Raw genomic sequence first — 22921 nt, forward strand, 5'->3', positions numbered from 1 at the left:
TGCACATATAATCACAATAAGATACATTCAATTGTGTAAAATTGACAAACCTTAAAGCTATTTTAAACACTATGATAAAATAAAGAAATACAAAATGAAAGTGTACTCTTAGAATCAAGAAATATGCAGTATGTCAGAAAGTGAAGTGGCACAGCTGTTATAAAACAGGTCACAATTGAACAGAGATGTTCAAAAGATATTGTACTTAAGTAAAACTAGAAGTACTCAGATCTTGTACTTAAGTAAAAGTAGAAGTACTCAGATCTTGTACTTAAGTAAAAGTAAAAGTACTCAGATCTTGTACTTAAGTAAAAGTAAAAGTACTCAGATCTTGTACTTGAGTAAAAGTAGAAGTACTCAGATCTTGTACTTGAGTAAAAGTAATAGTCCCAGAGTGTAGGAATATTCTGTTACAGTAAAAGTCCTGCATTCAAAATGTTCCTCAAGTGAAAGTAGAAAAGTATTCTCATCAAAATATAGTGAAAGTAGCGACAGTGAAAGTAGTCATTGTGCAGATTGGTCCATTTCAGAATAATAGATATGATATGTTTTATAATGATTGATCATGAAAGTGTTCTCAAAGCTGGTAAAGGTGCAGCTAGTTTGAATGACTTTGTATACTGCAGGGTAGCTTGTGGATTTACTCCAGGTGGAACTAAAGTCTGATTTAACACTTGATTATATTTCACATCATTCATCCAGATCTGTAAAGTAACTAAAGGGATTACATAAATCTAGTGGAGCAAAAGTACACCATTTACCTCTGAACTGTAGTGGAGTAGAAGAACAAAGCAGCTAAATATTGAAAGTAAAGTATCCACAGGCAGAGAGGATATCAATAATCACGTGAAAGAAGAAATAAGGACATACGTTGTTTGATGGTTGTTTGAGCTGGATGATGATTGGCTCGATGAGGGAGCGCACTGGGATCTTCCTCCTCGAGCTGCACTGGTTCAGACTCAGCTCCACCACGGGTCCACTCAGCTGGAGATCAGCAGAGCAACGTGAGACTGAAGCCTTGCTGTTAAAGGTCTCCTATTATCCTGTTTTTCATCAATATATCACAGCTCTCAGATATATCCAGAGCCTGTCTCTAATTGGCTGAAACACCAAACAGATCATTGCAGCATTACCCATAATGCCCTCTGTTTCAGCCCTGTTTCCAAAGTGCTGATTTTCTGTCTGTTACTTTAGATGAAAATAAGGAGCCCCTCCCCACGCCCCTCTGAGAGAGATTTGGTTAAAAAGAACTCAATGGTGCTCTAGGAGGAGATACAGGTGATAAGGTGGGGGGGGGGGTTACCTTGGTTGCTGATTGGCTAATGGTTACTCAAGAGAAAACATCGTTATGACATCACAAAGTGGCCAAAATCTGATCAGCTCATTTTCAGACAGGTTTTTATAGAAATGGATCAAAAAGAGAGAGAATCTTTGTTCCTGAAACTTTCAGAGTCTCTTTCCATAGAGGGGACACATGTTGATGTAGAAGAGACATGAAGAAGAGGGGACACATGTTGATGTAGAAAAGACATGAGGAAGAGGGGACACATGTTGATGTAGAAGAGACATGAGGAAGAGGGGACACATGTTAATGTAGAAGAGACATGAAGAAGAGGGGACACATGTTGATGTAGAAGAGACATGAAGAAGAGGGGACACATGTTGATGTAGAAGAGACATGGAGAAGAGGGGAGACACATGTTGATGTAGAAGAGACATGAGGAAGAGGGGACACAGGTTGATGTAGAAGAGACATGAAGAAGAGGGGACACATGTTGATGTAGAAGAGACATGGAGAAGAGGGGACACATGTTGATGTAGAAGAGACATGGAGAAGAGGGGACACATGTTGATGTAGAAGAGACATGGAGAAGAGGGGACACATGGTGATGTAGAAGGGACATGAAGAAGAGGGGACACATGTTGATGTAGAAGAGACATGAATAAGAGGGGACACATGTTGATGTAAAAGAGACATGAAGAAGAGGGGACACATGTTGATGTAGAAGAGACATGAGGAAGAGGGGACACATGTTAATGTAGAAGAGACATGAAGAAGAGGGGACACATGTTGATGTAGAAGAGACATGAGGAAGAGGGGACACATGTTAATGTAGAAGAGACATGAAGAAGAGGGGACACATGTTGATGTAGAAGAGACATGAGGAAGAGGGGACACATGTTAATGTAGAAGAGACATGAAGAAGAGGGGACACATGTTGATGTAGAAGAGACATGAAGAAGAGGGGACACATGTTGATGTAGAAGAGACATGGAGAAGAGGGGAGACACATGTTGATGTAGAAGAGACATGAGGAAGAGGGGACACAGGTTGATGTAGAAGAGACATGAAGAAGAGGGGACACATGTTGATGTAGAAGAGACATGGAGAAGAGGGGACACATGTTGATGTAGAAGAGACATGGAGAAGAGGGGAGACACATGTTGATGTAGAAGAGACATGAGGAAGAGGGGACACAGGTTGATGTAGAAGAGACATGAAGAAGAGGGGACACATGTTGATGTAGAAGAGACATGGAGAAGAGGGGACACACGGTGATGTAGAAGGGAAATGAAGAAGAGGGGACACATGTTGATGTAGAAGAGACATGAATAAGAGGGGACACATGTTGATGTAAAAGAGACATGAAGAAGAGGGGACACATGTTGATTGATTGAAGTAGATTTTGTATAATAGGTGACCTTTAAATCATTAAAAGTGTCATGATAGCTTGCATGTCTCACCCTCCTGTGATAGGGGTCCCAGGTGAAAGGGCTGTGGCGGAGCTCTGTTAAAGTGCTGAGGACACACCGGGGTCTGCTGCCGTGAACGAGCTGGATCAGGGAGGGGGGCAGGGAGAAGGAGGACGAGCCACTGCTGATCACTGTGGAGCTTTGGTTCTGGTAGGATGAGTATAAGGCTATGAGACCGGTGCTGACTCTGTGCTCCTGGACTTTGGTCATCAAGATGAACTTCTGAATGGAGAGAATGGACAGTAGTGAGATACATGTGAGGTAACGTGTTCCCTGTCCACAACCCCACCCTCAAACACTGCAACCTCCATTTTGTATTTCATTTCATTTGTATTTGTTTCGTTCATGGTATGCACAGCTTAATGCATAACAATTATTTACAAAACATGTCTCAAAATAATCTTATATTACCGGCACCTTTCTCAAAAAAAAAAGAAATAGATGGTCTGTCCTTCATATTTTCTTAATCACGGCCAATCATAACAGTACCGTAGGAAAATAAGAGAAACACAAAAACGTACAAAAGAATTCTTAGTTCCCACTTGACAGTTAAGGTATAAATATTAAGGGAGTTATTTAAGCATTTGTGGTTATTCTTAGCATCTAGTTAAGAACATATTTAAAGGTTGCCGTTCTGTATATTAATATTTGATATGCATTGTCATCGCTGCTACCTCTGCTTTCATCACTGCTTTAAATTATTTGTGTCTACCTCTATCTCTGCAGTGAGAGATGCCGACAATATTTCCTTAAACTTATGTATGATGTCAATAAAGAAATTCTGATTCTGTCAATAAGTCAATAAGACGAATCAATCAAGATGGTGACCACAAAGACAATACACTCAAGGCTTTAAGACTTTAAGACAGTCGCCCACAAACAAAAAGGGGACGTCATCACAGTGACTCCATCCACCTCTGATACCAAAAGAGCTTTATTTGATAGCTTTCCCCCTATACTAAATAATCATTATGTAAAATGCATTCAATTGCCTAAAATCTCATCACCATCTCACTATTCAATTAATACTTTCATAAATACACTTTTTAACAAATACTAACTGCCTATTCCATGAAACACAAAGTGAGCGACGCTCGGCCAATCACACGACACATTCAATCAAAGAACTCTTGCAGTGATTGGCTTTCCTTTTATCCAATTTTTACACCTGTATATGTGACATCTATATAGCATGTCTGATCCTCCTCTGTTGCTGTCCCGAGGATTCTAACATGTGTCCCCGTTAATTGTGGGGTTTGTTTGGGAGTGTTTCCTGCAAGGGTCTAAGGACAGAGGATGTCTTATGCTGTACACACTGTAAAAAACCCTGAGACCAAGGTGTGGTTTCTGATACTGGGCTGTATAAATAGAATTTGATTGATTTTCTCTCACCAGCATCAGGTCTGAAGCAGCCTGCAGAATATCAGCTACCAGATGCTCCACCTGCTTTGTTGAAATGGATCCTCCTCCACCTCTGGATGCTTCGTCACGTGGGTCTGGATCTAACATCTGTGTAATGTCAGCACTAGTGGAGGTTTGCAGGCTGAATGAGAGCAGAGACAGCAGGCTGTGGAGGGTTTTCTGCTCCAGACGGTACGAGGCTGGACCACCGGACTCTGAGAACTGCTGCGAGACGTCCTGAACGTGAGCCGTCACTCGTCTAGCACTCGCTAATGTCACCTGAACAGGAATAAGTGATGTGTTAGTAACCATTTGTAACTTCCATCATCCATTAGTGTGTATTTGTCAATGAAAGAGACGACCTTCCACCTACCTGACGTGTGACCTCTAAAAGGTTTTTGAGAATGCAGATGTTGTCCTCCATTGATGCCTGAGATTCAGAGGATTACAGGTGAATGAAGTCAGACAATTAAACACCTCCCCTGCAGATTTCACACATTCAAACAATAGGAAATATTATTTTTAAATATGCAAATGATGCATTATCTCATGCAAGCGTTTGGCGAAATGTACATTTAATTTATAAGTACTTTAAGATGCTTTAGAAAAAAAGAATGTCATACCATGTTATATAACAATACAAATGAACATGTACACAAAAATGAAAACTCAAGATGCAATGAAATAAATAACCGTTAAAGAAAGGCCTGTGTGTGAGTGTCTACCTGTCCATTGCTCTCCAGCTCACACACTGTGTGGATGAGTGTGTTGCGTGAGTGTCTCTGTGTGTGTGTGTTGGCCTCGGTGTGCAGGCTGAGTCGGTTCAGGATGCCCGACAGGAGGCTGACGTAGTTACGAACCTCCAAACTGTTCCCAAGATGCACCAGAGCCGACAGGTTCCTCAGACCCGACCCTGAACTGGAGACAAAGAGTACACAAACTGTAGGAATAGTTAGACTGCAACGTTTTCAAATGTTCTGCAAAGCTCCAGAGATAAAACAAGAGAGTGATTTCAAGAGAGATACCAATTCAAAATTCAAAGCATGTTTTCTAAATGTAATATTCTGCTCCATTACTTTTTTATAGGGGTTAAGCTTCTCAAAAACAACCATTTCTCTGCGCTCAAAAAACGTTTACTCTCCTGCTTGCTGGACACAAATGTACATACATATATTTGTTAAAGAAAGTTGATTTGAAAGAATAAAAAAATATTTGAATCCGATTAATCAATTAGGGATTTTGTTAGGGTGTCATTGAAAGCCTCATTCATTAAAAACATATTAGTAACTTTGATTGTAAAGCAAGAGACACTAGGGACAGCTCTAACTCTAAAGGACATATTTAGAACTGATAAATATCTTATTGGCAATTAAAAAGCTATTATCTTCAGTTTATAAATATATAAAAAGGTGGTGTTGGTTCATGAAAAAACAATAAAAAGGTTCTGTCCATATGGAGTGCAACATAATGTAGTCATAAGCTCATAACCATAATGCTGATGTGATGACATGGTGATTCTTACAGCTCCAGGTCAGGGTCAGGGTGAGAGAAAGAAGAGGAGGAAGAGGAGGAAGAGGAGGAGTCTCTGGAGAAGCTGGGTTGGACTTCCACGGTGACAGGACAGGGTTTAGTGGCCGTCCCATATGAGCTGCTTCTGATCTCTGTGAAAATAGTTACTGCAAAACAATTAAGAAGTTTTACTGTCAGGACATCAGAGAGGTTACACGCATTCTGTTGCAGACTGAAAACTCACTTGTTTAGACTGCATCTTTGATACAAAATTATTAAAAACATCTTCTGTACATAGCGCTTACAAAGGATTTGGCTTTAAGTGAAGCTGTTGCAGTAGCATTGAATCTGGTTGGGCTTATAGACAGGAGATGTACCTGCAGGGTTTCTTTCTGCATGGTTGTATGCACCTATTGTAAGTCGCTTTGGATATGTCACTAAATGAAATGTAATATACTATAAAAGATATCAATCAGAGTACATGTGATCGATTTGTACCTTTGTATTGATCAGCGGGGTCACCAGAGGGCAGGCTGAAGTAGTACTGGAAGTCTCTGCCTGCATAGAGCGTCCTCCGAGGCCCATCTCCTACACTGATGCTGTACTCATACAATAAATCCTACACACACACACACACACACACACACACACACACACACACACACACACACACACACACACACACACACACACACACACACACACACACACACACACACACACACACACACACACACACACACACACACACACACACACACACACACACACACACACACACACACACACACACACACACACACACACACACACACACACACACACACACACGAGTGTAAACAAGTAGGGAACAGGGTAAGTCAAAACAGGAGTGGTTAAATAGACCTATGCTATAAAGAGAAAGCCTGATGCCTTCTATAAATATTGGAGGTTATACAGGTGTCTGTTTTACTTTGTTTTTAAAAAACTGTGAAAAAAGAGTGATACATTTGTAGAGAGGTGCGTGTTTCTGTGTAAAAAAAGATTAGACAGGATATACCTGTTTTCCCGAGGTGCAGAAGATGCTGAAGTGTGTGTAGAGCTCCACTCCTCTGATTGGCTGAACCTGGCACGCTACACCTTTTGGAGCAGGGTTGGTTTTGAAGAACAGCTGAGTCCGGCCAAGTGCACTACTACGAGATTCTGAGTACGAAAAATAACAATCACACATTTGTATTCAAACCATCCCTTCAATTTGCATCCAGAAAATAAAAAGATGGCCTAATAACCGACTGATGATGTCAGTGTTGTTTAAAGACAGCAATCAGTTATTATGCATTACATTTACAGGAGAATTCTGCGGTTAAAGTGATATTTCTTAACTTATTTTACTCTGTGTGAAGTCAAAATCACACCGTGCTTCAAATTTGACAGCTTTTTAAGGACTAAATGACTCAGATTCAAGACCAAACATGGCATAGTTTGAGAGTCTGATCAAGGTAATTGTAATTTTATAATGAGAACTATTACAGAAGCTCAAAAAATAGCAAAAACAACATACATGTATAGTATTGCATAACATATATACATTTAAGCACTTTTAATCACCCATTCATATTCAATAAAATGTAAAGGCCTTCATTTTCTAACCGTCAAATTCAAGTAGTTTGGAGGAAACATGAAATAAAATATTAAAAATCACTAAAATCAAGAAATAAGCAAAATAACATTAAGCCTCATCCATGACTTCCTAGGTATGAAGATTTCTGAACTGCTCATGTGTTAAGAAACAGATGGCAGTGCAAGAACAGGGATAATAAAAACACACTTTGGAAAGATAAGTCAGTTTTGTTGTGAAACCTACTGGCAGTGACCTCCAACATGTATCTGCTCCCAGGGGTCAGGCTGAAGGGTCTCAAGCTGAGCAAAGGGGCGGAAACTCCTGAAATAAAACGGAGAAAGATGATTGAAGCCTGAGACAGGTGGGTAAAGAAAGGGAAATGTGTCGGAGAGTTTCCTGAAGAATGTACCTGTGTAGGTGTAGGACTGAAAAAGGCCTCGGCCTACGGGATGTCGAGGTGAATCGAGCAGGATTGGTTCCCGTTTCACTAAAGAGGGACCGGAGTCTACCAGATTACTCCCTTCCTCTTCATGTGACGCGAGATCAAACTCTGAATCATCTCCTGGACCGAAGCTCTCTCCGTCCACACCTGGGAATTTACATGGGATTAACACAAAACCTCACACACACACCCACACCCACACACACACACACACACACACACACACACACACACACACACACACACACACACACACACACACACACACACACACACACACACACACACACACACACACACACACACACACACACACACACACACACACACACACACACACTCCCCCACACCCACACCCACACACACACACACTGCACCTGAGGGTCTTCCTGCTGAAATCCCCGGGTCTCCTTCCTCTGCCTCCATCACAGGAACATCGTAATCTGGATCTGTTGTGGGATTAGATTTAATGCATAATAAAGTTGAACACTGAACGTATGCACAGGCATCGCAGATATTACACATGATTCTCAGCATAGCTAAATTGCAATTTACAAATGATGTATCACTTGTATATAGACTCTTAGCGCACTACTTCTATTCTATTTACTTGTATTTACTTGTGTTGCACTGTTGGAGGCGTCTGGGACCTAAGATTTTCCCCGACATACACTGTAACTTTACGAATGGCAATAAAAGCCTTGAATTTAGCTTCACCTAAACAGAGGTCTGATCATCAGTTATTACTGAAACACTTTTTAATTGTATCATTCAAAGAACAACTCCTTTGATTTTGTGGGACCAGAGAGATTTCTCAGAGTCTCACCTGGTCGATCTTCCCCATCCTCACTCTCCAGGAGAGGAAAAGGAAACTCCCAGTCAGCAGAAGAGTCCGGATCCACTGGGAGTTCAGTGATAACACCGCTCTGGGTAAAGTGGTCTGAATAAAGGACGCCACTGTTGTCAAGAGGCGGGTATTCAGTGGAGGAGTACAAAGGCTTTGGAGGGTCAACCTCCCCCAGAGGGCGATACAAAGGCTCGTCTCCTGGACACAAAGAGGAGAACGCTGTTAAATAATTCATCCTTTTTACTTTAACCTTGTGCATTACTTCTAATTGATTTCCCCTATTGATACCCGCGTCTTAAATGCTTTTACGTTGTTGGTGTCTGCGCTGAGAGCATGGCTAACCTGATCCTGATGTTCTCATGTTGAGAGAGGAGATGGGCGAGGGCTCTGTGAAAGGAACAGGAACGTTTAGTGACGTGCTGTTCTTCTCATGATCTGGTTTTAGAAGACATGTAAGTACCGTAATTTTCGGACTATAAGCCGCGCCTTTTTTTCCATTTTTCGACGCTGCGGCTTATATAATGGTGCAGCTAATGTATGGATTGTTACAGCTAACGGCCACTAGGGGACCTCCTAATCTATGGATTTTACAGGTTACAGTCCACCACCTTTAACTCTATGGGCTCTATGGCCGGTCCGCGCCCCCCACCTTTAAGCGGCGGGCTCCAGCAGGAAAAGCTGGAGGCCGGAAAAGAGTGAGACAGGTAGCGCGTAAAAGTAAAAGTGGAACCGAGAGTGGTACGAGAGACAGAACGAGAGCAAGACAGACAGACATTACGAGAGCGAGACAGTTTGTCCCCGTACCACTGGTTGAAAACCGCTGCTGTAGATCACTGCCGGTACGTGCGCTGGGAGTTTGAAAGTTGAAAAGTTTGTGTGTCTGAAACGCTATGTGATACAGTACAGTTTACACAGCACATGTTCTGTAGCTACTATTGCACTAAATGCTAACACTTGAATACGTTATGCAAATATGCAACTTGTTTGTTGAAATGTTAATAAATGGGAGCTTCCTCAAACAGCCATCTCTTTCCCGACAATACCCTCTGTGCACGAACCCTTACATACGGTAATTAAACATTAAAACACCTGCGGCTTATAGTCCAGTGCGGCTTATATATGTACACATCATTCAATTTAGCTGCTGCGGCTTATATTCAGGTGCGCCTTATAGTCCGGAAATTACGGTACACACCGGACATACCTGGCTGCTTTCTGTTGTTGTCAGATAACTCTTCTCCGTTAGTTGTCCCATTTAGATTCAGCTTGTTGTCTATAAATACAGAGGCATTCTCCCTCAGAGAGACAGTGGTGGAGGTATTGACAGTGTGTGTGGGCTGGGTTGAGGTCCTCGGGGAAGAAGGACCCTCCAGGATGTTTGACGGAGCACTGAGATCCACCGTGAAGCAAAACGGGACTAAAATAGAAAAGAGGGTTTATTTGACTTGCATATTATATTTCTTTTTATATTATATTTCTCACATGTCCCAATGCTTCATATCTTACCTTCTATGGCGGGTTTGGATGATGCATTGACTAAGAACAGGCTCCAGGTGTACTGGATGTTTTTTGTTGAAGTGTCACAGCCTTCACACACAGCGCTGACGGAGAAAGGCTGATCCCAGTTCAGCTTCTCTTCATGGCACTGAGGGCAGGAAACTGACACTGTCCTGAGTGGAAACAATCAGAAACAATACAAGATATTTATAAAATCTGAATCAGAATACTTTTATTAGTCCAACAGAGGGGACATCTACATTGTTACAGCAGAAAAGAGCCAAAGACAGCTTAATGTTACCTAAGAAGCATGCATACAAAAATATTAAATAATACAAACAATTTACTAAAATACACATCCTTTAACAGTTCTGAGGATTTAGCAGCCAGGTATATATTGCACAGTTATTAACAGCATATATAGCACATAGTATTTTACAACAAGGGGTGTTATAGTCTGTGTTGAAAAATGTCCTATACACTTTTTTAAGACTCTTACCCGATGACGTTTGGTGTGAGCGTGAGGAAGACCTCTGATGAAGCCGAGCGCTCGCCGCTGTGGACGGTGAGCCTGAACTGGAACTGGTCAAAGTTGTGTTTTAGGAAACCAGAAGGAAATACGAGCACTGAGGAGGAAGTGGGAACATCGTCATGGAAACAGGAGCTGGGGAGGGAGCTGACCGGTTTACATGTCCAACTGAAGCTGTGGAGAAAAAACGAGACACTGTGTTTATAAAGTATGAAGACTTTTGGTGTTTTATGTCTTTCAGGGACACATCAAAGCTTTAAGGTCCCCTATCATACTGTTTCTCTCAATATATCACAGGTCTCAGATATATACAGAACCTGTCTCTGATTGGCTGAAACACCAAACAGATCATTGCAGCATTACCCATAATCCCCTCTGTTTCAGCCCTGTTTCCAAAGTGCTGATTCTCTGTCTGTTACTTTAGATGAAAACAAGGAGCCCCTCCCCACGCCCCTCTGAGAGAGATTAGGTTACAAAGAACTCAATGGTGCTCTAGGAGGAGATTCAGGTGATAAGGTGGGGGGGGGGGGGGTTACCTTGGTTGGTGATTGGCTAATGGTTACTCAAGACAAAACATCGTTATGACATCATAAAGTGGCCAAAATCTGATCAGCTCATTTTCAGACAGGTTTTTATAGAAATGGATCAAAAAGAGAGAGAATCTTTGTTCCTGAAACTTTCAGAGTCTCTTTCCACAGAGGGGACACATGTTGATGTAGAAGAGACATGAAGAAGAGGGGACACATGTTGATGTAGAAGAGACATGAAGAAGAGGGGACACATGTTGATGTAGAAGAGACATGAAGAAGAGGGGACACATGTTGATGTAGAAGAGACATGAAGAAGAGGGGACACATGTTGATGTAGAAGAGACATGAAGAAGAGGGGACACATGTTGATGTAGAAGAGACATGAAGAAGAGGGGACACATGTTGATGTAGAAGAGACATGAAGAAGAGGGGACACATGTTGATGTAGAAGAGACATGAAGAAGAGGGGACACATGTTGATGTAGAAGAGACATGAAGAAGAGGGGACACTTGTTGATGTAGAAGAGACATGAAGAAGAGGGGACACATGTTGATGTAGAAGAGACATGAAGAAGAGGGGACACATGTTGATGTAGAAGAGACATGGAGAAGAGGGGACACATGTTGATGTAGAAGAGACATGGAGAAGAGGGGGCACATGTTGATGTAGAAGAGACATGAAGAAGAGGGGACACATGTTGATGTAGAGGAGACATGAAGAAGAGGGGACACTTGTTGATGTAGAAGAGACATGAAGAAGAAGGGACACATGTTGATGTAGAAGAGACATGAAGAAGAGGGGACACATGTTGATGTAGAAGAGACATGAAGAAGAGGGGACACATGTTGATGTAGAAGAGACATGAAGAAGAGGGGACACATGTTGATGTAGAAGAGACATGAAGAAGAGGGGACACATGTTGATGTAGAAGAGACATGAAGAAGAGGGGACACATGTTGATGTAGAAGAGACATGGAGAAGAGGGGGCACATGTTGATGTAGAAGAGACATGGAGAAGAGGGGACACATGTTGATGTAGAAGAGACATGGAGAAGAGGGGGCACATGTTGATGTAGAAGAGACATGGAGAAGAGGGGGCACATGTTGATGTAGAAGAGACATGAAGAAGAGGGGACACATGTTGATGTAGAGGAGACATGAAGAAGAGGGGACACATGTTGATGTAGAAGAGACATGAAGAAGAGGGGACACATGTTGATGTAGAGGAGACATGAAGAAGAGGGGACACATGTTGATGTAGAAGAGACATGAAGAAGAGGGGACACATGTTGATGTAGAAGAGACAAGAAGAAGAGGGGACACATGTTGATGTAGAAGAGACATGAAGAAGAGGGGACACATGTTGATGTAGAAGAGACATGAAGAAGAGGGGACACATGTTGATGTAGAAGAGACATGAAGAAGAGGGGACACATGTTGATGTAGAAGAGACATGAAGAAGAGGGGACACATGTTGATGTAGAAGAGACAAGAAGAAGAGGGGACACATGTTGATGTAGAAGAGACATGAAGAAGAGGGGACACATGTTGATGTAGAAGAGACATGAAGAAGAGGGGACACATGTTGATGTAGAAGAGACATGAAGAAGAGGGGACACATGTTGATGTAGAAGAGACATGAAGAAGTGGATTTTGTATAATAGGTGACCTCTAAAGGTAACCTCTCTGTCTCTGTACCTCACGGGGTTCATGGGGAAGTCTGGGTCGTGAGATTTCGTGCCGTCCAGCGTCACCACGGTGTTGTTCCTGTTGTTGATGAAGATGTTGGTGCCGCCCTGGATGAAGGCCACAGGAGGGCTCGGTATCACCTGCACCTTCACGCTGTAGTTACTGTACACCACACTGCCAACCACCTGGACCTGCAGGGCAATGACAGCATCTCAATTCTGCATATTCTGGCAAATCATCTGATCAAATGTTTCCATACAGAAAATCTGCATTCTCAAATATGTTTTGCTGAATTATCATTTTATTCTGGATCAAAGTCGTAGTTTTACACACATTATTATATAAAGTAAAACTGCTTGGTTAGGTTTAGGAGAACACCATGGTTATGGTTTGAAAAAATAAACGTGTTACTTAATATGTGTGTGTTTTAAGTCTGTCTAACTTAAGTACTTTATGGAGGTTAATTTATGTAAACAGTCATGGGTGAATGTGTGATATTTGATCGACCCATCCATCCAAATGTCCTCCCTGTGGAGACTTTGGATAATAATGTATCTGGAAAAAATATTACCCTCAAAATGTAATTTAAATTGCCAGTTTTGTTTTATGGGAACAAACATTTTTGGAGACCTTTGAAGAGAGGGACATCAGGGGTCACAGGTCTCAGTTTAAATGTTAGCGTGTGACAGTTTCTCCCGTTGCTTACCCTGGCTATAGCAGTGTAAGTGTCGTAGCTCAGCAGGAGGCTGGGCAGTTTGAGTTTCTGTCTGTGTGTTTCCACGAGAGGCAGAGAGAAAGCCCGTCCTGCAGAGTCCAACAAGCTCCAGGTGTAGTGAAGGCCTTTTGAAATGTCACAGTCTACCTCCGTCTCATAGGTCACTCCCAGACGGATGACCTCATGTCTCCGCACCTTTAAGAGAGAGGATATCCACAATTAACTGTTTATCTTTACTGTTAGAATAATAATCCCTGGTCACCGGCTTGAGCTTGAATCTCAGGATCCATGTATCTGTGATCCTCTCCAGAATGGAAGTAGTCATCACATACAGAGCATCAACTAGTTCCTGAACAGTGTCCTTCACATGCTGATATCCAAGAGAGGGAGTTACACAGTCACAAGATGGAGGAATAGAAAGCAGTATTCAATGTTTACTTCAGATTAGCTCCACGTCAGAAATGAGCATGCTTGTCATATGTCTCTCTCCATAGAGGCTGAATCATCATGTTAATCACATAGCTATCATATGCCTCAAACAGTCCTGATGCTCTTCTAGGTAATCACACATCCTGTCATGTTCACAGCTACAGTTGGGATACCTTTGTTAGCATGTGGACTCATGTTGGAAGAGGACATTCAGTATTTTACCATAGTACACACAGGTTATATTACTGCTGGTGAGATGTACCTGTAGTTTTCGAGGTCCCATGTTCTTCACTGGAGGAGGCTGACAGGGCCGGTCCACAACAAAGATGTGAGCGCTGAGAGAGGCAGAGCTGACCAGATTAAAGACTGTCACCTCCACCCTGAACTCTCCTGTCCTGAGAGAGAGAGAGAGAGAGAGAGAGAGAGAGAGAGAGAGAGAGAGAGAGAGAGAGGACAAACTCACACTGTCAATGTCCACAGGCAATAATACACACTGTTCAGAGGATTGATCATTACAGGTATTTAAAGACAAGGAGGTCAACAATCCCAATTGAATCTGAAATGAAACTCTGCACTCCTTCATCGAGTTTAAACGAGATTGAGGTGAGAAGACTACTTAAGCCCAGAGAGGCATTTAAGATCCAATTTCTAAGTCTGATTTTTAATTTGTATTCACGACTGTAGTGAAACAAATATAGACTTTTCCGGTGAAGATTTACTTTCCTACTTTTGATACATGCGCTTATGTAACAACTGTACGCTATTGCAAAAAACTAATAAAGGAGTATTAAAAAGGTGAAACTAAAGGATGATTATTCCAAACTATTGTTTTTCATCTGCAAAGAGACTCAAACTGATTACAAATAAATGTACATTTAAAAGAAAGACAGGGATGTTACATTACTTGCTTACACATCCTATTTTGTAGCTTGTGTTTAGAGCACATTTACACTCAAGAAAATTATAAATACATTCAAGAAAAACATAAAAGCTTTTAGTCCATGGGGGGGGGGGGGGTTCAAAATTAGGATATATATTTTTTTATGAGCCGTTTTCACATTTAAGAATAATTTAAGAAATCATCCTGAAAGAAGGGACTTTCAACAACGGCCTACACTACACTACACTACAGGCATCAAAAAATCTTGAAGCTGGGCGTGTCTGGAGCTTGGCGATTTTTTGCGAGCAACGCGACCAACAACCAATCACATGAATCTCCCGCCCCCGACATACAAAGCAATAGCAATGTTAAAACGAAGTAAACTGGATATAAACTCTCCAAACAGGCGAAAACCTACCAGTTTCACCCACTGTCTCTGCCACCTCCCTCCATGCCTGGTTCCTCCGGTTTGTATCCCGGTAAATAGTTCCGCTCGTAAAGAACCGGGTGATTTGCTACCGTAATATCTCGTTTGGAATATGAGGAAATGAACTGCGGTCTGGCTCTCCCAGCTTGCACGCGGTTTGATTGGCTAGCGCTTGCACTGGCGGGATTTGCATAAACGGGATTTGATTGGCTGATGCCGATAGATGCTCGTGATGCTTGCAAAGCCATGCCATGCTCCCCACAATGCAGTTCGGCGAAGATTAAAAATCTTCTACGTCACCCCATTCAAGTGAATGGGCGAAGCGTTGAAAGCATTTTTGAGACTAGATTATCTGTCTCCAGAGGTGGTCACATTGTAAGATATTTCTGTTAAAGTTCAATCAGAATCAGAAACAGGTTTATTACCAGGTAGGTTGAGACGTAAGAATTTGACTTGATGTCGTGGTGCATACATAAAAGTAAAACACAAATGAATAAACACAGATAGAGAACTATTTTAAGAAAAACTATAATAACATTAAAAATAATAAAAAATAATAAAAAATAATAAAAAATATAGTAAAATAAAATATAGCAGTATTTACAATGCAATAGAATGGAATAATATATGTGCAGTAAAAATAAAAAAACACAGATATGTTGTACATTGTGTGCATTATGTAGAACAAGGAAGCTAAATACATTGAAATAACATGAGATGATCTGACCTGTGGAAGACGTGCTGCCCAAATTAGTATATGTTTTACAAGCTGTTATCGAAGAGTAATTTAAGAAATCATCCCAATAAATGTGTACACCATTTGAAAGAAGGGAGTTTGAAAGAAGGGACTTTCAACCTTAGGTCATAAACACAGAAACGGTTCAGTTCAGACTAAGAATATCAGTCTGCAGAATATAAAGGTAGTCACATTGTGAGATACCTTATATGTCTGTTAACAATAAAACTCATTAATATTGAATAACATGAGATGATCTGACCTGTGGAAGATGTGCTGCCCTGTTTTTTAATCTCACCCTGTTGCTGTTTGAACTACTGAATTTCCCCATGGGGATTAAAAAGCTCCATCTTCATTTATCTTAATCTGACCTGTGGAAGACGTGCTGCTCGGTGCTGAGTCCCGGCCGGGAGGATCCGTCTCCAAAGCTCCAGAGGAAGGAGACGTCTGTCCCCGCAGTGACCCGGCAGCTGAGTCTCAGCGCCTGGTTCTGCAGGACGGAGGCCGGGTGGAGCAGCCGGTTGAGCCGCACCGCGCTCTGCACCTCCAGAGGGAAAACATCCGAGGAGACGGAGGAACGGCCATTCCACAGGACCACGAACACATCATACCTGCATTAAGACAGGACCACAAACACATCATACCTGCATTCAAACAGGACCACAAACACATCATACCTGCATTCAAACAGGACCACAAACACATCATACCTGAATTCAAACAGGACCACAAACACATCATACCTGCATTCAAACAGGACCACAAACACATCATACCTGCATTCAAACAGGACCACAAACACATCATACCTGCATTCAAACAGGACCACAAACACATCATACCTGCATTCAAACAGGACCACAAACACATCATACCTGCATTCAAACAGGACCACAAACACATCATACCTGCATTCAAACAGGACCACAAACACATCATACCTGAATTCAAACAGGACCACAAACACATCATACCTGCATTCAAACAGGACCACAAACACATCATACCTGAATTCAAACAGGACCACAAACACATCATACCTGAATTCAAACAGGACCACAAACACATCATACCTGAATTCAAACAGGACCACAAACACATCATACCTGCATTCAAACAGGACCACAAACACATCATACCTGCATTCAAACAGGACCACAAACACATCATACCTGCATTAAAGGGAGAGGGGTGAAGGCAGAAGTGGGGACTCGAGTCACATGACTTGACTCGAGTCAGACTCGAGTCGCATATTTTTGGACTTGAGACTTGCTTGACTAACATTGATAAAAGACTTGACTTGACTTTGACTTGGTATTCATGACTTGAGACTTGACTTAAGCTTGAGACAGATGACTTGAAAAGACTTGACTTTTTAAAATGAAATATTTGCGTTTGTTTTTGTAGTGAGATATTACATTAAGTTTTTTCGAAACATGATTGGGTGATTATAGCGCCATGCGCGCAAACCTGGCAACCCACTAGACGGCAGGAGTGTCAGTTAACATGGCAACGGCTAGCGTTACTCCACAAATAGTCAAGTTTGGATTCAAGGATTATGTTGTCGATGACGCTAATAAGAAGAGAACAGCGGTATGCAGGGTCTGCAGCATAAAGATCAGTGACAGGACCACCACAACATCCCACTTCATTCGTCACTACAAAAAAAACCCACAGAGAAAGGTGCGTGAATGTGTCGTGTTAGCTAGAAAGCTAATGTTAAGTTAAGCTACGTTAGACTTGGTTTCAAATTGATTAAGCAAAGAGAAGACAAAACGGTAAATTAACACTAGAACCGCCAAGGGATTCATTTTGACTAACCCTGATACTGACGGGCTGTCAGAGAGAGAGAGAGAGAGAGAGAGAGAGAGAGAGAGAGAGAGAGAGAGAGAGAGAGAGAGAGAGGAAAAGAGATGCCTTGTTTATTTCCCCTGTGTTATTATCAGAAGTTACTGGAAACTTTTGAATAATGTAATAATCTACTTGTACTAGTTTGTTTTAATGTTTTAATGATGTTGTTTTTATTTGTAGAAGTTCATAATTCCTTGATTTATTGTAAAATGAATCTGAACTTTTTGATCTGTTATGATGATAAACTGAAGCAATTTCTAAATTAACCCAATTAAGTGAGTTTTAAATCGTCCTGCTTAGTTTATAAGGAAATTATGAAGAGGACCAAATTAAATGATTTGAAAATGATATCCATGTAGGAGCTGACGCTGTTGGCGGTTCTAGTGTTAACAGACATTTAAATTAAATATGTGTAATGGAAAATGCCATATATGATTTTCTTACCTGGAATTCTGCCTTTTTGAACAGACTTTTTGAGTCCTAGCTTTATTGTCTGCAGTTCTGGGGTTAATATGAATCTAATATGATTGTCATCGGTCTAAATTAGATTTCAAATGATTAACTGTGTATGTAATGAAGGTCATAGTGTGGGTTGAATCTATTTTCATAACCACTGTCTTTTAACTGATTTAAATGCGGAAACTGGGCTTATTCATCAGAATGTACTTGACTTGCTTGACTCTCACCACAGTGACTTGGGACTTGCTTGATACTTGTAGGTCAAGACTTGAGACTTACTCATGACTTGCACATGTAGGACTTACTCCCACCTCTGGGTGAAGGAATGTTAGTTACAGCTTGTATTCTGGTAAAGGGGCTATTCGGGGAAATATCTGTCTATGTTAGTTGTTTTGTTTTAATATTTTTATTTGTTTTAATGTATTTTTATTTCATTTTAGTTGTTTGTTAGTGTGTTTATTTTGACTTTATTTTGGTTTGCTTTTCAAACAGTGACAAACCAATGCAAACTTAAACTGACTCAAGACTAAAGCCATCTTATTATGCTCACCCTTTTCACACTAATAATAATAATACAGAATTATTATTAAATGTATACCCTGAAAATGAATGAAACATATTAATAATAATATATAATAATATTAATATACACACTTCTTCTTCATACCTTCAGTTTTATGTAAATCATCTTAATGAAATATTGTTTTAAAGCTATTTCCTTTCCTTTATTCTGGTTCACAGATGATCCCAGGTGATTTGGTTTACATCTAACTTGTAATGCATCAAACGTAGCCAAGTTATAGAAACAAAAAGCATAGTGTATTTCAAATGCTTGATCTGTACCTGCCAGGTGTGCGGTATCTCTTGGTGACGCTCCTGGAGGCGGTCCTCTCTGACGTCGAGTCTCCAAAGATCCAGAGCAGCTGTGCAGGATCCGCTGCTTCAGAAACAGCCAGGAGGGTCACGTCTGTGTGTGTGGGAAACACTCTCTGTGCCGCATGGATCTGCACTGTGAGGGGGGGTCACACACTGCATGGTCATTATAGATATACAGGTAAGTACCACTTGAAAAAGGTAAAGAATTCTGTTGTGCAAATGTAAAAATGTGACTCTAAATAGAGAAATGATGGAGAAGGTGGACCAGAAGACACTAGTTTACTATCAAATATAGATTAAATAAAAAAATGTCTTTCTTTCTTTATGTTTGGTCATTTTGAAGCCACCGTTTTATTTGACAGTGTTAAAAAAAGCAAGAACTAAACTACATAATAACTCCCTAAAGTTAACCTAACACACATTGCATGTTCATTGTAGATATACATGAAGGTACCATAGCTTTTAAACACTTGAAAAACATAAAGAATTATGTTGTGAAAACATTAAAAAATGTGTCTTTAAAAAGAGGAATTAATTAAATTATTAAATTAAATAACACTTTTCATTTTTGTATTTATATGTTCGGTCATTTTGAAGCCACCGGTTTATTTGACAGTGTTAAAAAAAAGCAAGAACTAAAATGTATAATAACTCCCTAAAGTTAACCTGCATAAAAACATTATTTGTATTATTATTTACTTATTTATTTATTAATTTATTTAATTATAAGTTAACATTTTAATTGTATTTATTTTTATATTTTTTGTGCTGGTCATCTCACCGCTCTGTTACCTTTGTGTCTCTTGCCTGCATTAAATTAGAACACATAATAATGATAATAAGTTTATTTAGTTTAGTACCTTTCACAGAAATAGAGATTAAACATTATGTTGAAATGTCCTGATATTTTCTTCTCTGCGGGTTAATGTAATTGTTTCCCATAAATCTCACTAACAAACACATTCTGAATAAAATAGTGGTTAGGAAAACACAAAGATTATCTCAAAAGATAATAATAATAATTATTATTAATATAGAATGAGATATAGAGCAGTTATTCAGTATGGCACCATCGTTCATGTTTATAATTATACAATTAAAAAGTGTCCATTATATCAAACTGATAAAGTCCTGCTGATCATGTTTAACCACATCAGTGCTTCTGCAGTTAAAATCTAACTATAATAGAAAATATAAAACTTAATGTAATGTGTTGTCTAGATTGTAGAGAATGTGATTTGTTTGTAAAAACATGTAACTTTTTTAAGTTATCATTTCTTAAATGTATAAAACAAAACAATGAATACATAAACCCTGACAACACATATCAGCAGGGTCATTCGTGAGAACGTCTGAACTCTTTGTAATAATTATATTAATAATTAAATATAATAAAATATAATGTGTCATGCGATTAAAATAATGATAAATACTAGGATTAATGTATTTTTAGACAATTACAAACAAAGCCATAGCAAATGAATATTAAGGAAATGACGGATGATGTAAAAATAAACCTTTTTACTTAAAGTACATGACAAAAAAAACGTTATTATTTTTACAGTTTTTACAATATAAGTCCTGCTTGTGCAAATTAAAGAGTCATATTCCCAAGAACATGATGAGTAGCAGCAGCTGACCTTTGGGCTGGGTGGGGGGTCCGGCCAGGTTTCCAGAGACTTCCACAACAAAACTCTTCCCAGCATGCACTCTGTCTGCAGGCGTAGAGCGACGGACGCGGTGCTGGAACGGCCCCTCAGTCCTGTAGAGAGCAACATGTCCGTCTCCTCCAACAGGGAGAGAGAGGAGACTGGGAATAAAAGGAAAAGATTCACAGTTAAAATATCCACTTGCTTTAATTTAGAAAGTCCACATATTTATTATATTTGATTAAAATAAGCAGTGTTTTATTCCACTGTTTATTTCGTATTCTGATTTATCTTTGTCTATTTTACTTTTCCTGCTTTTTACATAAAGCATTCTTTTGTGTTTTATTTCCATTTTTTCTTGCACTGAATATATTTCTTTATGTCTTGGAGGAGCCATGGATTTTCATTGCCAACAACCAGGCTGTAGCTGTTGTGCCATGACAAATAAGCCTTTAACTATATACAACAAATATTTCTCCACATGCCTAAAACTCTTATGAATGTTCGTAACTGATGGCAGTAAAGAGATATTAACTCGTATGAAACAGACATAAAGGAGCCTTGTTAAAAAGTAAAGATCTGCAGCCTGCCTCACCTTCCTCTTCCTCCTCTGACTTCCTTTGTCCCTTCATCTGCAGAGGTGTTGAAACACTTGACGAACAACAGTCCATGTTGCTCGTTGCCACAGTAACAAGCCTCTGAGGTCAACGCTGCAACCTGGTACCTTCAGGAACAAAAACTGAGAGTCAGTGAAATACTTTCTAAATGCTGTGCATGTATCCAACTCAGAAACAGTGTGGTTTCAGAAGGAGGGGGGCGTATACCTGCTGGAAATACAAATGTGTTAAATATGGCTATGCATCTGTTCTGTTACTATAGGCTCAAGGCATACATTTCAATTTTTGGTCATTTAAACAATTACATTTTAAGCTTCTTGAGGTCATTCTCAGCTTTTTTTTCTTCATGGAAAAAAACATGGAGGAATAAAATTGACCATATAGGCTGCAATTATCCAGTTTAAATATATATGTTTCTGTCTGTTGTATGCATAATAAGAGAGAACTAACACAACGACTAATGTCACCATGGAAATAGTACTGGTCCCAATGCGAATCATTAAAAAATAAATTGGGTGGATTTTTCTTGTAATTTTTCGCAAAAATACACACACACAGTTTAGCTGAAATGCGACGGACCCCAATAATGGTCTCCACGTGTCCCCCACACTCACCCTTCATCCAGGCAGCGCACAGAGCAGGTTACCGGGTTAAGGTCACGGCCACCTCTGGGTGCAAACAGGCTGCTGCTGCTGCTGCTGGGGGTGAAGCACCCCATGAACCAGGCTGAACTCCCGGGATCTGGTGCCTGAGCTGCAGCGGACCAGCGAGGGAAGTCCAGTGAAAGGAGCAAGCAAACAAAAGCTAAGAACATGTCTGATCCGGACAGAAGGCCGCAGGAGGAGCAGGAGCTCAGGGGGAGAGCAGCGGGACGCACAGACTGAGAGGAGAGGAGGAGATGTGCACTGACTGCGCTCAGGTGAGAACAGAGAACACTGTATGCTAATGAGAGGACCAGAAAGAGTGTGACAGGAAGCTGACATCAAATTATGCGCAAGGTAATGTGCTGCAAAAAAGTAGTCCTGCAAAAAGTAGTCCATGCAAAGTTACGTGTGCGTATTTTGTCTTTACTCGTGCAGAAATAAATACAAAATAAATTTGCATATGACCAAACCATTATTCTCCTTTTTTAACCAGTTTTGGTGACATGTGTTGTCTCTTAAATTCTCCATTTCGTGAAGAAAAAAACAAAACACAATAGGCCTACATAAATACCAATAAGGAGTAGGCTATTATCTGTTGTACACAGCACAACACATAGGCTACAGGGAAATGTAGATTCGACATTCAACACCTAGCCTATAATGTAGGATCTGTGGGGAAATCCTACTTATAGGGAAAAGTAAATGCCTTTACACACGATGTATCCATAAAAACGGGAACCTGTGTTGATAAAAACGGAATATATATTTCATTTTATATTATGTCTCTATCCTTATTACACATTTATAATATAATAATATTTTACCTTTTTATTTGAGTA

The 22921-nt window shown here is 40.3% G+C and overlaps 1 protein-coding gene and 1 long non-coding RNA gene across 8 annotated transcripts in view; one reads left to right on the top strand and one right to left on the bottom strand.

Moving 5' to 3' along the window:
- The window catches only part of LOC307026058 (polycystin-1-like protein 1), a 43751-nt gene extending 21050 nt beyond the window's left edge, over window positions 1-22701 (bottom strand). For 3 of the 7 annotated variants that reach the window (XM_079661151.1, XM_079661149.1, XM_079661150.1), the window contains exons 1-24: window positions 22053-22701; window positions 21417-21545; window positions 20813-20982; window positions 19140-19305; window positions 16358-16597; window positions 14206-14338; window positions 13506-13709; window positions 12809-12990; window positions 10550-10753; window positions 10060-10223; window positions 9758-9970; window positions 8896-8940; window positions 8533-8751; window positions 8084-8155; window positions 7674-7853; window positions 7508-7585; window positions 6704-6846; window positions 6163-6283; window positions 5678-5831; window positions 4881-5073; window positions 4529-4585; window positions 4147-4434; window positions 2746-2976; window positions 871-984 (exon numbers count right to left, since the gene is read on the bottom strand). In XM_079661151.1, the coding sequence (XP_079517277.1) occupies window positions 871-984; window positions 2746-2976; window positions 4147-4434; window positions 4529-4585; window positions 4881-5073; window positions 5678-5831; window positions 6163-6283; window positions 6704-6846; window positions 7508-7585; window positions 7674-7853; window positions 8084-8155; window positions 8533-8751; window positions 8896-8940; window positions 9758-9970; window positions 10060-10223; window positions 10550-10753; window positions 12809-12990; window positions 13506-13709; window positions 14206-14338; window positions 16358-16597; window positions 19140-19305; window positions 20813-20982; window positions 21417-21545; window positions 22053-22252 (3900 nt within the window). In that variant the 5' untranslated portion in view covers window positions 22253-22701. Of the gene's footprint in view, window positions 1-870; window positions 985-2745; window positions 2977-4146; window positions 4435-4528; window positions 4586-4880; window positions 5074-5677; window positions 5832-6162; window positions 6284-6703; window positions 6847-7507; window positions 7586-7673; window positions 7854-8083; window positions 8156-8532; window positions 8752-8895; window positions 8941-9757; window positions 9971-10059; window positions 10224-10549; window positions 10754-12808; window positions 12991-13505; window positions 13710-14205; window positions 14339-15241; window positions 15578-16357; window positions 16598-19139; window positions 19306-20812; window positions 20983-21416; window positions 21546-22052 lie in introns of those variants that run through there. The other 4 variants (XM_079661147.1, XM_079661146.1, XM_079661145.1 and 1 more) reach the window with 4 other exon arrangements.
- Window positions 17231-22038, top strand: LOC307026061. The gene is made up of 3 exons (XR_013804326.1): window positions 17231-17669; window positions 19147-19350; window positions 21460-22038. It is a non-coding gene; the product is annotated as an uncharacterized lncRNA (long non-coding RNA).
- Window positions 22702-22921: the final 220 nt, after the last annotated feature.

This window comes from Notothenia rossii (assembly GCF_949606895.1).
Source record: "Notothenia rossii genome assembly, chromosome: 12".
Lineage (NCBI taxonomy): Eukaryota > Metazoa > Chordata > Actinopteri > Perciformes > Nototheniidae > Notothenia > Notothenia rossii.